Here is a 13,666-nt window from a genome sequence, read left to right as displayed (position 1 = left end):
TGGGTCACTCAAGAGCTGAACACAGATTCCCAGAGTAGAGCAGGACAGGGTGAGTCAACTGTAGCTGGAGGACATGATCTGCCACTGGGGACAACAGTGGAGAACAGTCTAGCTAAGTGCATAGTGCTTCCTAAAGAGCTGGGTCTTTAGCTGTCTTTTGAAAGTAGAGGGGGACTCTGCAGATCGAATGGAGTTGGACAATTCATTCCACTATTTAGGGGCAACAGAAGAGAAGAGTGGAGCTAGTGATTTTGAGGCCTTGTGTGCTGGAAGCACTAGGCACTTTTCAGAGGCTGAGCGTAGCGGGCGAGAAGGGGTGTAGACCTGGATGAGGGGTTCCAGGTAAACTGGAGCGGTTTTGGTTACTGCTTTGTAAGTCATGATTAGAGTTTTGTATCTGATGCGAGCTACAACTGGAAGCCAGTGTAGTGAGATGAGCAGGGGAGTGACATGAGCTGTCTCAGGCTGGTTGAAGACCAGACGTGCTGCTGCTTTCTGGATCATTTGCAGAGGTTTAACCGTGCATGCAGGGAGGCCTGCCAGTAGAGAGTTGCAGCAGTCAATGCGTGACACTACAAGAGCCTGAACCAGAAGCTGTGTTGTGTGTTCTGTCAGGTAGGGTCTGATCCTCTTGATGTTATAAAAGGTCCTAGAGGTGCGGTCACAGAGGTCCGGAAACTGCAGCCTCTGGCTCTGCAGACGTGAGTTTCTGAGGATTATAGTCATGTGCCAGCATGGAGGAGTCTTCCTGGATACAGATCACTTCAGAAACACGGTTCTCCTCATTGTTTGATATCACTCTGATCAAACTTTACCTCTCCTAATGGTGTCTTACTTTATTTTTGAAGCCTTTCAACCTTAACGTTGGACTTCCACTGGATGCATTGCGGATCGAAACCATCTGCTCTAAGTCAGGTAGAGCTGATGTGTAAACACAGGCAGGTATATGACCCAGCTAAATCCACACGCTGATATGAAACATCAAACTCTGGATCAAAGTTTTTGAGTCTTTTGGTCAAACTTCTCTGATCGGCGTTATTTATAGTAACTGACTCACTTTTGAGTCACACATCTGAATAAACCATCAACGTTCACAGTCATCTGCTGCTGAGAGAGAAGTTTAACGTCTCTGCAGTTTGTCGGGAACATGAAGTCGCTTCTTGCAGAACATTTGGCGTGGACAGATCTGGCAGCGAGGACGTAAACAGGGAGGGAGCCGTGACTCGATTATTTCTGTCATCATGTTTTCAGATCGCTCGGTGGGGCAGATGGATCCTCATTGATCAGGGTGACAGATCTCTAACAGGGTGGATCTTTATATCTGTATCTATATGTGGAGCAGAGCTGAGCCGTCTGTGAGTCATGTTTCAGTCTGTGGACGTCGATGCTGTTTCTCTACAGGTGTCAGTCCTCAGAGCATCTTCAGCAGATCTCTCCATCAGGAGGAGGGTTTGTCTCTGAAGGACAGACACACTTCCTGCAGGGCTCTGAGCCAATCAGCTACTGGTCGGCTATATTTAACTGTATCCCTGTTTGAATCCAGGCAAAAACTGGGATTCATCACAATATTATCATGTTTAGAAGCCGCCTGAATAGTCCCAATAAAGCTCTCGTCAGCTGCACTGATCAATAAAGTTTGTATTAAGAAGACGTTCAGATGTTGTATTTTAAAGTGACTGATCATCATACACAATCTCAAAAACTCTCCCCTCTTCTCTCTGAATGTTGGAGCTCTTTCTGCAAACCGATAAACCGATAAAGACACAAAGAGGAGGAAGTTTAAACATCTCCGGTCAGAGTCAACGATGCACACGCCTGTTCTGCATGTCTCACAGTCATAGTTCATGCTACACACATGCTTCCTGTGTGATGCATCATTATTTATTCACCAGGTTTGATCCTGTTGCAGATTTGTCATCTTTCACCGCACTGTATTTTTAGAGCAGATATTTCCTGATGTTGCAGAAAGGCTCGCTTCTTTCAGAGAGCTCATGTTCAGCAGCCTTCCTTTATGATGCGCTCGATAAAGGAGGTTTGAAGGGTCAGGCTGGGGTGCAGGTTTGATTTCTTTTTCTTTTCACTTTTGATTGACTTTTCCATAATACATTTTATTTGCAGCACACATTGCTGGTTAACAAATACAAACAAAAACAGCTGCTGCAGTATTTAAGGTTGCCATTCCCTTTCCATGCCCCACCCTATCCCATCCCATCCCTCCCTTCAACCCTACAGCCCAGATCTTAAAAATTAAAGATAAAACAACCAACTATTCAGAATAATGATATCCTGACCCTCCCACAGCAGAAGAATGGATAAACACAATCAACAATATATACAAGGGAAAAAAATCACCTGCTCAATTAATTTAGCAGACTAGACTACTGTAACGGGGTCTTTTCAGGACTCCCTAAAAAGTCCATCAGACGACTGCAGCTCATACAGAATGCTGCTGCTCGAGTCCTAACAAGGACCAACAAAGTAGACCACATCACTCCAGTTCTTAAATCTCTACACTGGCTTCCTGTCTGTCAGATAATAGACTTTAAAATCCTGCTGATGGTTTATAAAGCACTGAATGGTTTAGGCTCCAAAATACATTGCTGATCTGCTGCTACTTTATGAACCACCTCGACCTCTGAGGTCATCAGGTACTGGTCTGCTTTCAGTCCCTAGAGTCAGAAGGAAACATGGTGAAGCAGCGTTTAGTCATTATGCACCACATATCTGGAACACACTCCCTGAAAGCTGCAGGTCTGCTCCAACTCTCACCTCTTTTAAATCAAAGACTAAGACTTTTTTATTTGCCACTGCCTTCCTATCTTAGCTCATTTTAACTCACTTTAAATTAAAATTTTAATGTAATTTTTAATATATTCTAATTTTCCTTTTCTTTTCTGTTTTATTATATTTGTCATTTTAATTATGTTCTTTTATGCTTGTCTGAATGTCTCCAATGCTTTTAATGTTTTAATGTAAAGCACATTGAGTTGCTCTCGTTTATGAAATGTGCTATACAAATAAAGCTGCCTTGCCTTGCCTTGCCTTACAAATAGACAGATTTAATAAGATATGGTCAAAATGGGTACCCTTCCAGAAGAACAGCCAACCCACTCAGGGAAAATAAAACTGCATTGGAGATGGACGTTGAAAAGAGGGACAGATATGGACACTGGCAGAGTGTGTGAAAAAGGTTGAAAACTTGATGTCATGATGATTGAAAACGATGTAAAACTGTTGATATCTGTCTGAATGAGGTGCTCTGAAAATAAAAAATAAAAGATAAAATTCAATAAAATAAAATAAAATAGAATAGAGTAGAATAGAATAGAATATGGAAAGATATTTCCACTCGTCAGACTGTTTTTAGAGTTATCATGTAAAAGTCAAATATTGATCTGCTGCTCAGAGCAAAGTTTGAGTCTTTACTGCACATTTAAAAAAACAAGTCCTCATAAAATCATAAATCCAAACAAACACAGTCAAAGGAAAAACATGTTCATGCAGACACACACTTCCTTTTCCTCATCTCAACAAACACACACACATCACACACACACACACATCACACACTGTCACAAACACAAACTCATGGTATTCTTTGGACAAACGTCCAGCTTGCTGTCCATCTGTTGTGTGACTGAATACAGACGGAAGCCAGGATCTCACACACACACACACACACACACACACACACACACACACACACACACACACACACACACACACACACACACACACACACACACACACACACACACACACACACACACAGAGACACACACCACATGTAGTTAAGGGGAAGGACGAGTCAACAGTTGAGTGCACAAACACAGAGCAGCTTCAGAGCGTCTCTTCAGAGTTTGAGTTCAGTTTGTTGAAGCTCTGCGACGTGAAGCTTCAGTGTAACGACACAAACAAACTTTAAATGTTTGTATTATCCGTGTTAGAGTGTGTTTTAACTTGTTTACACCGAGCAGCACAAACAGAAACCCTGTTCAGATTTACCCTGATGTTGAATGATCTCTCTCTTTTCATGTAGTGTTGATTTTTGTATTCTGCAGTCGGCCTTATTTCTCAGGCTCCTCATTTTACTTTCAAATCAGAGCCACCCGACTGCTTTCCTCTCACTGTTTCTATTTTACACAGAGCCTTAAACCACAGAGGTGTTAAACACACGCTGCTGTCTATGAGTGTTAACTGGAACAACAACACAGGACTCTGCTCCTCGTAGATCACACTTGTTCCTGATCTATTACATGAAGCACGCCGCCGTCTGTGAGATATGATTGTAAATGTAAACTTGATTTCAGGTCCTGTAATTTCATGATATTGGTGGTGTTTACTTTAAAAGGTTTAGAGGTGAGCTGATGAAACTTAAAAGGAGCACAAAACCAAAACCTCAAAATGATCCGTGGTTTCCTGAAAAACCAGTCCGGGTCTCTGAGGACGCTGAAGGTTCCTGAATATTTGAAAGCATCTTGAAATATTTGTATTTAATAATTAAAATCAAAGAGGACCGGCTTTTAGGAGTGTTCCTAAAAACTCACACTCGCTCTCAGAGAGTTACCAGTTCAATACGACCATCCAGACTGGGTTACCTGGTCAAACACTGGAGCCAGTTTCAAGGAGCGTCAGACTCTTTGTTGTAGTTTGTTTGTTGTTGTAGTTAAGTGAAATACGATCTGGTGAAAACACAGAGCGTTTTATTCTGAAAATTAACCGGATGTTTTCATTTTGTTTTGGTGCCTGACTTCCTGTCCCGCTCCATCTGCTCTGTTGAGATTGATGCGTCGTGCTCCGGCATCCGGCAAAAATAGAAGTCTTGTGTATCTGATCCGGAGGGCTCCGGCCTGCTGGATCAAAGACGCAGCCGGAATGCAACGGAGCGGATCCAGTGGAAGTTAACATATTGACTAGAATATAAACCTATCGGATCCGGTGCAGTGACAGACCGGACATGGGTCTGGTGGAATTTAGCCGTTAGCTTCTGCCTTCAGGGACCAGGTGGTAGAGAAGGTAGTATCGGTGTTGTCACTACCTGGAGCCTCTGTCTGTTGAACGTTACAATGGAATATAAAGAAGTCCTGCTAGTCCAGGGGACACACTGTAGTGGACACTGGAGGAGCTGCAGAAGACACACTGTAGTGGACACTGGAGGAACTGCAGAAGACACACTGTAGTGGACACTGGAGGAACTGCAGAAGACACACTGTAGTGAACACTGGTGGAACTGCAGGAGACACACTCTAGTGGACACTGGAGGAACTGCAGGAGACACACTCTAGTGGACACTGGAGGAACTGCAGGAGACACTCTAGTGGACACTGGAGAAACTGCAGGAGACACTCTAGTGGACTCTGGAGGAACTGCAGGAGACACTCTAGTGGACACTGGAGAAACTGCAGGAGACACTCTAGTGGACTCTGGAGGAACAGCAGGAGACACTCTAGTGGACACTGGAGAAACTGCAGGAGACACACTCTAGTGGACTCTGGAGGAACTGCAGGAGACACTCTAGTGGACACTGGAGAAACTGCAGGAGACACTCTAGTGGACTCTGGAGGAACGGCAGGAGACACACTCCAGTGGACACTGGAGGAACTGTAGGAGACACTGTAGTGGACACTGGAGGAACTGCAGGAGACACTCTAATGGACTCTGGAGGAACTGCAGGGGACACAGTCTAGTGGACACTGGTGGAACTGCAGGATACACTCTAGTGGACACTGGAGGAAGTGCAGGAGACACACTCTAGTGAACACTGGTGGAACTGCAGGAGACACACTCTAGTGGACACTGGAGGAACTGCAGGAGACACACTCCAGTGGACACTGGGATTTAATTGTTCCGACAAAGACAGAAAAGCCTGAAGTTGCCAAAACATGATTCTATCCTCACATTAAGGAATAAAGATCGTCAAATCAATGCCAGGATCAGATCAGCTAGTATCGGTATCAGCAGAAACCAAAGCCCAGGTATCAATATCGGTATCGGGACCCAATAAGTGGGATCGTTGCATAATTATATCACTATCAGATGAAAAGTGGTAATGATGGGATGATATGATGTCGTCTTATTACAACACAGCCATGTTTACTTCCTCTTCATCATGTTTGTTATTCAGATTGTTTCATTCTGCAGCTTCAGAAGAACCCTCCATGGTGAGAGTGAAGAGCAATAGTTTGAACATGGCTGCAGGGAGAGACATGTCTGTTAAATTGCTGCAGATTGATGAGGGCTGAATTCTCCATGGTCGAGAGGCTGTGCTGGTATTTCTGCTCCGTGTTTTTGGCAGAGCGAGAGCACCAGATTGCAGCACAGCTCGGTGCGCCCGGCTGGGGGGGCGAGGTGAGAGCGGCGTGGGAGGCAGCAGCACTCTTAGTGAGAACACTCATACAAACTGACACTGGTTTAGGGCTGAGCTGCTGAGATGAGAGAGGATGAATTCTCTGGAGAAAGTGGACTGTAGTAGCACTTCGAAACAGGATGCATCGAAAACAGAGGATGGATCCGTGTGACAACTTCCTGTTTGATGTTTTAGTTCAATAAACGTCAAAAATATATCTCAAGACTAATCTGGAATAATGTCTTTACTTCAGTCTGCAGTCTGATTTAAACTCCAGCTTTATCACTGTTTTTTTTCTCCACGCAGACTTTGTGACATCACTGCGTCACCGATCTCTTGATTGGTCAGGGCAGTCAAACGCCACTTCCTGCTATTACTTAATTATTCAATGTTTACAGTCACAGTTGTAATGAAGAGAGAAATGAGCTATAGAGACCCAAACTGTTCCTGTACCAGGCTGGAGGAACTGCAGGAGACACACTCGTGGACAGTGGAGGAACTGCAGGAGACACAGTCTAGTGGACACTGGAGGAACTGAAGGAGACACTCCAGTGAACAGTGGAGGAACTGCAGGAGACACAGTCTAGTGGGCACTGGAGGCAATGGAGACACACTCTAGTGAACACTGGAGGTACTCCAGGAGACGCACTCTAGTGGACACTGGAGTAACTGCAGGAGACACACTCTAGTGGACACTGGAGGCAATGGAGACACACTCTAGTGATCACTGGAGGAACTGCAGGAGACATACTCTAGTGGACTCTGGGGAACTGCAGGAGACACACTCTAGTGGACACTGGAGGAGCTGAAGGAGACACTCTAGTAGACACTGGAGGAACTGCAGGAGACACTCTAGTGGACTCTGGAGGAACCGCAGGAGACACTCAAGTAGACACTGGAGGAACTGCAGGAGACACACTCTAGTGGACACTGGAGGTACTCCAGGAGACACACTCTAGTGGACACTGGAGTAACTGCAGGAGACACACTCTAGTGGACACTGGAGGCAATGGAGACACACTCTAGTGATCACTGAAGGAACTGCAGGAGACATAATCTAGTAGACACTGGGGGAACTGCAGGAGACACTCTACTGAACGCTTGAGGAAGTGCAGGAGACAATCTAGTGGACACTGGAGGAACCGCAGGAGACACTCTAGTGGACTCTGGAGGAACTGCAGGAGACACACTCTAGTGGACACTGGAGGTACTCCAGGAGACACACTCTAGTGGACACTGGAGTAACTGCAGGAGACACACTCTAGTGGACACTGGAGGCAATGGAGACACACTCTAGTGATCACTGGAGGAACTGCAGGAGACATACTCTAGTGGACTCTGGTGAACTGCAGGAGACACACTCTAGTAGACACTGGGGGAACTGCAGGAGACACTCTACTGAACGCTTGAGGAAGTGCAGGAGACAATCTAGTGGACACTGGAGGAACCGCAGGAGACACTCTAGTGGACTCTGGAGGAACTGCAGGAGACATACTCTGGTAGACACTTGAGGAACTCCAGGAGACATACTCTAGTGGACTCTGGAGGAACTGCAGGAGACACACTCTGGTAGACACTTGAGGAACTCCAGGAGACATACTCTAGTGGACTCTGGAGGAACCTCAGGAGACACTCAAGTAGACACTGGAGGAACTGCAGGAGACACACTCTAGTGGACACTGGAGGAACTGCAGGAGACACACTCTAGTGGACACTGGAGGAACTGCAGGTTTTCATGTTGGCTTCTTGTGTTTGATTCTCTTCTTTTTTTCTTCTTCTTGAAAGAAAACACAAACTTCAAGCACAGAAAATATAAATTTAATGTTTATTTCATCAGGATACAAAAACATTGGTTAAATACAAGCTCTGTTGAATAATATGAAGCACTTCTACTCTGTTTCAAACAATAAAATAAAATCTCATCCTCTTACAAAAAGCTCTCACGTGTGTATCATTACCCGTGCTCTGTGTAATAACAGTAAGTACCTCGCTCTGAGAGCACTTTGGACTTTTTTTGCATAACGAGTGTGCTCAAACTATCTGACAGCTGTTCTTCGTTGTCTTTGCTACACATTCTGTATCTGCAGGAGCAGCTGTGCTCTGAGATTCAAGTCATTTCACATGTTGCATAAAGTTTCATTGGACATATAATAACAGAGCCAGGCGTTGCATAGGCGTCTCTAAAAGGGACACGTGCAGAGCAGACGGGCGGCGCGGCGAGCAGCCTGATTATTGATGCAGTATAAAAACACACACACACACACATTACTTATCCATACTTTTAAAGTGGTTATATAATGGTTACATATACTGTTAGACGGTAAGTGTCTGTAAAGCTTTATAAAGCTGCAGGCTGAATAAATACATGTGAGAATGGCACTGAGTAAAGATGATTAAATGGATGATTATGATGAGCTTTAAGGCCATAACAGCTTCTACATGTTTTATATATACACATCAAAATAAAGCATGATTGTTCTCACACATCAGTGCAAATTCACTTTGTATCTTTGAACCTTTACTTTTGGTTTCAGGGTCATGTTGAGCAGAGATAACAAGGTTTGAAGTTTTTACAGACTTCTGCCAACAAATCAGCAAATTCAGAAAACAAAGTCTCTGCGGTAACAATGTGAGAAGAATGACTTGGCACTAACGGGACCAGCTGATAACATAAAGGAAGGTTTAGTTCTGCTGTGATTCGGACTGAATGGGTCCGCACAGATTATGGCTTCACTGCACAAAGCTGTGTCCACCCTCTGCTCAGAGAAGTGTCTGTTAGGCAGTTTAACTCTGCAAACACAGAATAGAATAATCTTTAAGTTTGCTGATCTGTGTTTTCAAGAACACTGCAAACATGATTTTCTTCATCATCGTCACTCCTGAAAATGTCTGGAGTTCTGAAAGGGACTCCAAACATTTCAAGGACGCAGCTAAAGAGGCTGTCCGGCTGCAGCTGAAGATATCTGAGTCGACTTTGTGTTTGTGATTTGGTTGTAACTACATTTTTAAACACTGTCGCTCACAGAATCAAACTACATGTTTGTTATACACCCTGTAGGAGGATCGCATGAAGCTCAGTAAGCTGAAACACGAACACAGCTATAACTGATTTTGTCTTTAAAATACCCCAGCCTGATTTAAATAGTTGTTTTGGCGCTGAGATGATTCAGTGAAGCTGAAATGTTTCCTCTGATGTCTCCTCCTGAGCTCAGTCAGTCTGAGCTCAGTCTAACATGGAGTTATAAAAGAAGTGAAGAACATGTGAAGTGTGCAGAAACAGACCTTCACATGTAATAGATTATCATGATTTGGTTTCCCTGGTGAGAGTGACCGGTCAATCCTCAGAACACCCCGGCCTAAAAAGGGAAGATATGTGTGTACGAGAAGGTGTGGAGGTGTTTGGGAGTATTTTTAGGAGTGGTGTGAAAAGAGAGAATGCAGGAGAAAAGAGCAATCACAAGCTATTTTAGGTTTGCACAAAGAAGGCGACTGCCAACGTTTACAGCTCGGGCTTTGGCACCGAACGCACACGGTGGTCCAAGAACATGTCGGGGGGGGGTGTAAGACGGCGTGCCAATTGCACTCACACGAGGTTCAGACTGAGCAAAAGACAGATCGCCGTGGTCGAGCCAACACAGCACCTCAGAGATAAAAAAGTCTCCGACAGCTCTCATGAGACGCTGTTACAGTAAAACAGAACAAAGGACGAGTGATGCATGAGAGCGCTGAAGTCATGCACACCTGAGTCCTGCAGCAATATTACCGGATTAACTGTGATAGAATCAGGGGAAAAATAAAGGTGCAACAATCTTAAGTTAACATGCAGGAAGGTTAAACTGCTCAGAGAACCCTCACACCTTCTACAGACGGACTCTGGAGGATTTCATTCTTCAAAGAACATTCTGCAAAAAAAAACAAACGTGCTGAATCCTTCAGTGATTCATCAGAGCACTGCGTGTCGTGTTTATGAGGTAATGTTTCTGACTGCAGGGAACAGACTTCATTAGACAAACGTCTGGGCGCCGCCGCTCTAAAGTAATCTGACCGGATTAAACTATCCGACCAGATCATGAAAACAGGCTGAGATCTGGATCAGGCTGAATCTCAGGTCGAACAAAACAACAGGTACTTTACCCTCTGTTCTTCAATCTGCTCAGTGACGCTGAGGACGATGTTCACTTTGAGCTGTGAGGAATAAAATTAAATATAAAACATTTCTCCGAACATCGACGGCATTGATCTTTCAGGTTGTGTGGGTTTTGGCGCCCCCTGTGGAGTAAGGAGGTAATACGTAGTCCCATTAAGAACACTGCTAATCCAGATTTGGTAACGTTTAGTCTGGATCTGGATCAGCTTAATGCAAACTGGATTATCAGATCCTGGTAGGGAAAGATTAGATTTCCTAATCCAGATGATTTTAACCGGATTAAACCTTTTTGAACGGCCGGGCCTGGACCTGCATCAATGATCATCAGGGAGGAAGACGTATCAAGAACAAAGTTCCACATATCACTGCCTCTTCTTGTGTCATCACAAACTGAGCTGATGTTTAAGGAGGACAGGATTCAACAGGGTTAATCTGATGTGCATTAACTAGAATATATCATACAGTATGATGTGTTTTAAGAGCCGGAGCAGGTTCTTGTTAAATTGGAGTTACAGTGTTAAAAGTGGAGACATTGCAATGAATGACGACTTTGGTTGAACAGATGTTAAAGCTCCTACAGTTTGATTAAAACTGTTAAAGTGTAGGATGACAGACAAGTCTGTTAAAAGGATTTTAAAATGAAGAATAAAGGTTTATGGAGGTTTAAGGGAGTGATGGATCTGTGGTTTGCAGACGTGCGTGCTACTTGAGGTCATGGTTCCTTCATAGATTGTGTTGCAACAGAACAGAGAAGATATTTAAAAGCTGTAAATGTAGTCATTGGGGGGGTTGAAGCTCTCGAGGTGAAGTGGATCCTGTTTGTGGTCTGCTGGAGTCTTACTGTGGGGAGGTCAGATGTGACTCCGTGCAGAGGTGGGTCTCCTATGTGGGCGGGGGTCCGTCGTACCGCAGCATGACGTTGAAGGATCTGGCGAAGTTGTTGGAGAGCGAGCAGCTGCTTCCTTCGTCCATGAGGGGCAGCAGGAAGGCGAGGAGGAGCAGAGCGAGGAGGAGGAGCCACAGAGGGAGCGCCACACGACAGACCCGATGACACAAACTGGGTTTCTGCAGGAAAACATCAAAGCTCTCATGAACACCAGAAGTTATATGCTGGTTAAATTGAAACGTCTCTAAACTCTGCATAAGCTTGGTGAGTGAAGTAGTCCATGAAACACTCTCTGAAGGTGCTTCAGTTGCACTTTATAATACACACGGCACAGTCCTCTGATTCTGTTGCTAATCTAGAGAAAGCCCAGATAATACTCTGCATGTTTTGTTGGACATTAAAATAAGACTCCTGCACATTTCTGATCTGTGACGACTTGGCTTCTTTTTCTCTGGATCTCATGAACGACAGCACGAGGACGACTCCGCCTTCATTTCTGACAAACTGTAATTTCTCTCCTCTTTTAAAGATCTGAAGAACGAGCTCTGTCTTTGATGCTTTTCACATCCACGTGATCATCTGCTGCTTTCTCTCAGCTAAAAAATTCTTCAGATTATCTGGAACTTTATGTTTGGGCATGCATGAAAATAACACAGTGATAATGTTGTGGTGATTCATTTGCTCAGAGACACAGGAGACGGTTTTAAAATGACACATCTTGTTGTTAGTTTGAGATGGTGGAGAGATGAAGGCGGCAGCGGCAGCAGCAGCAGCAGCGGCAGCAGCAGCAGCTCGCCCACACAGTCACAAACATCATGTACCGGAGGAAAGTGATGCAGCTCAGTCCTGCAGACTCTACATTTGTTTGTGTGAATCATTTCTGCTGCCCACGTTCATCTCTTACTCTCTGAACTCTTTGGATGTCATTCAGTGTCAAACTGAGCGGGATGAGCAACAAACTCCGACACACCGAGCAGCAGATGTTTATGTGTTGAGTTATTATGAATATAATTAGATGAAACTCATGATGCTGAATCATTATTAGGGACGTAAGGAGATATCACAAGACAGTAAAAAATCAATATGAATAAAGGGAGCTGTAGCTGCTGCCATAACGCTCTAAAGCTCTACTACCTGGATATAAAGGAGCACAGGTGATTTTATTTTATTTTTTTCTGTGTTAAGCATTTAATCTGCAAATAGTTTCTGCAAATAAGATCCTTAGAAAATAAAAATACACCCAAAAAAATCTATCATATCTGCAACAACTTGCAGCAGACCCTGATTTCTAACCCTCATGCCGACATTAAATATTTTCACACTCAAGTTTCATTTCATAGATTTTCATTTGAGCATCATGCATGTTTTCTTAAAGTGCACCCCTTTCTGAATATAGCTTTTGCCTCTCAAAGCATACATGAGCTGTGTCCAAGTCTTTCTAACTATATAACGAAAAGCTAAATTCTAGCAACAGTAAAAGTTAGCATAAATGTAGGTAATTGCATGACAGTTTAAAATCTGATTAGGACAAATCCTTCTTTACAGCTTATTATAACCCAGGATTAATACAGCAGATGACTGACTTAAGATCACTGCAGCCATCGTCACATTTCATTTGTTTCATAACTACTTCATGATAACGTTATGACTATGTAAAGCCACAGTGGAAAGCAGCAAAGTTCATGTGGCGTTAAGGCTCAGGTTTGCTGGATGTGGAAAGACTTCCCTCAAAAGTAATTTAATGGGGCTTCATTTAGCTGGTATGGAGAACATTAACCTACCCAGGGTTCCCACTCTTTTCCAGAGATCATTTTCCAGGACATTTCCAGGACATTTTCATTGATGATCAAGCTGGTATGACAGTCTAAAATTAGTTCCTAATTTAGTTTCTAAATAGTCTAATATGTTCCTCTCAGTGGAAGTCTACATTGAAAGACATGTAGTCTACGGCTATCAATGAAATCATTTCTGTGTTTCTGAGTTTCTGTGCAGCTGTGCTGCTCTTTTTGTTCCATTTGTTTTCACTATAGGGAGTTTGCACTCCTACTAGCTTGAGCAGGGGTTCTCAAACTTTTTGGGGCCAGAGCCCCTTTACAGGTGAGAAAAATGTCCAAGGCCCCCTCATAATTGTAACACAGATTAAGCACATTAGTGATGTGTCATGATCAAAAGCTGCGGCTCTGAGAGCCGATGCTTTATAGTGAATCAGAAGAGCCGGCTCGCATCGAGAGAGAGCCGGCTCCCAGTTTTTTCATTTCCCTGCTTAGCTCTCACAGTCCCCAGCTCT

General features: G+C 44.0%; 1 protein-coding gene across 2 annotated transcripts in view; it reads right to left on the bottom strand.

The window, feature by feature from the left end:
- Positions 1 to 8,142: 8,142 nt before the first annotated feature.
- Positions 8,143 to 13,666, bottom strand: part of syne3 (spectrin repeat containing, nuclear envelope family member 3) — a 42,334-nt gene continuing 36,810 nt past the window's right edge. For both annotated transcript variants that reach the window (XM_034675288.1, XM_034675289.1), the window contains exon 18: positions 8,143 to 11,558. In XM_034675288.1, the coding sequence (XP_034531179.1) occupies positions 11,376 to 11,558 (183 nt within the window). In that variant the 3' untranslated portion in view covers positions 8,143 to 11,375. The remainder of the gene's footprint in view (positions 11,559 to 13,666) is intronic.

The sequence above is a fragment of the Notolabrus celidotus genome, chromosome 22 (assembly GCF_009762535.1).
Source record: "Notolabrus celidotus isolate fNotCel1 chromosome 22, fNotCel1.pri, whole genome shotgun sequence".
Lineage (NCBI taxonomy): Eukaryota > Metazoa > Chordata > Actinopteri > Labriformes > Labridae > Notolabrus > Notolabrus celidotus.
Note: the sequence above shows the minus strand (reverse complement) of the source record. Positions and strands in the feature narration are given on the sequence as shown.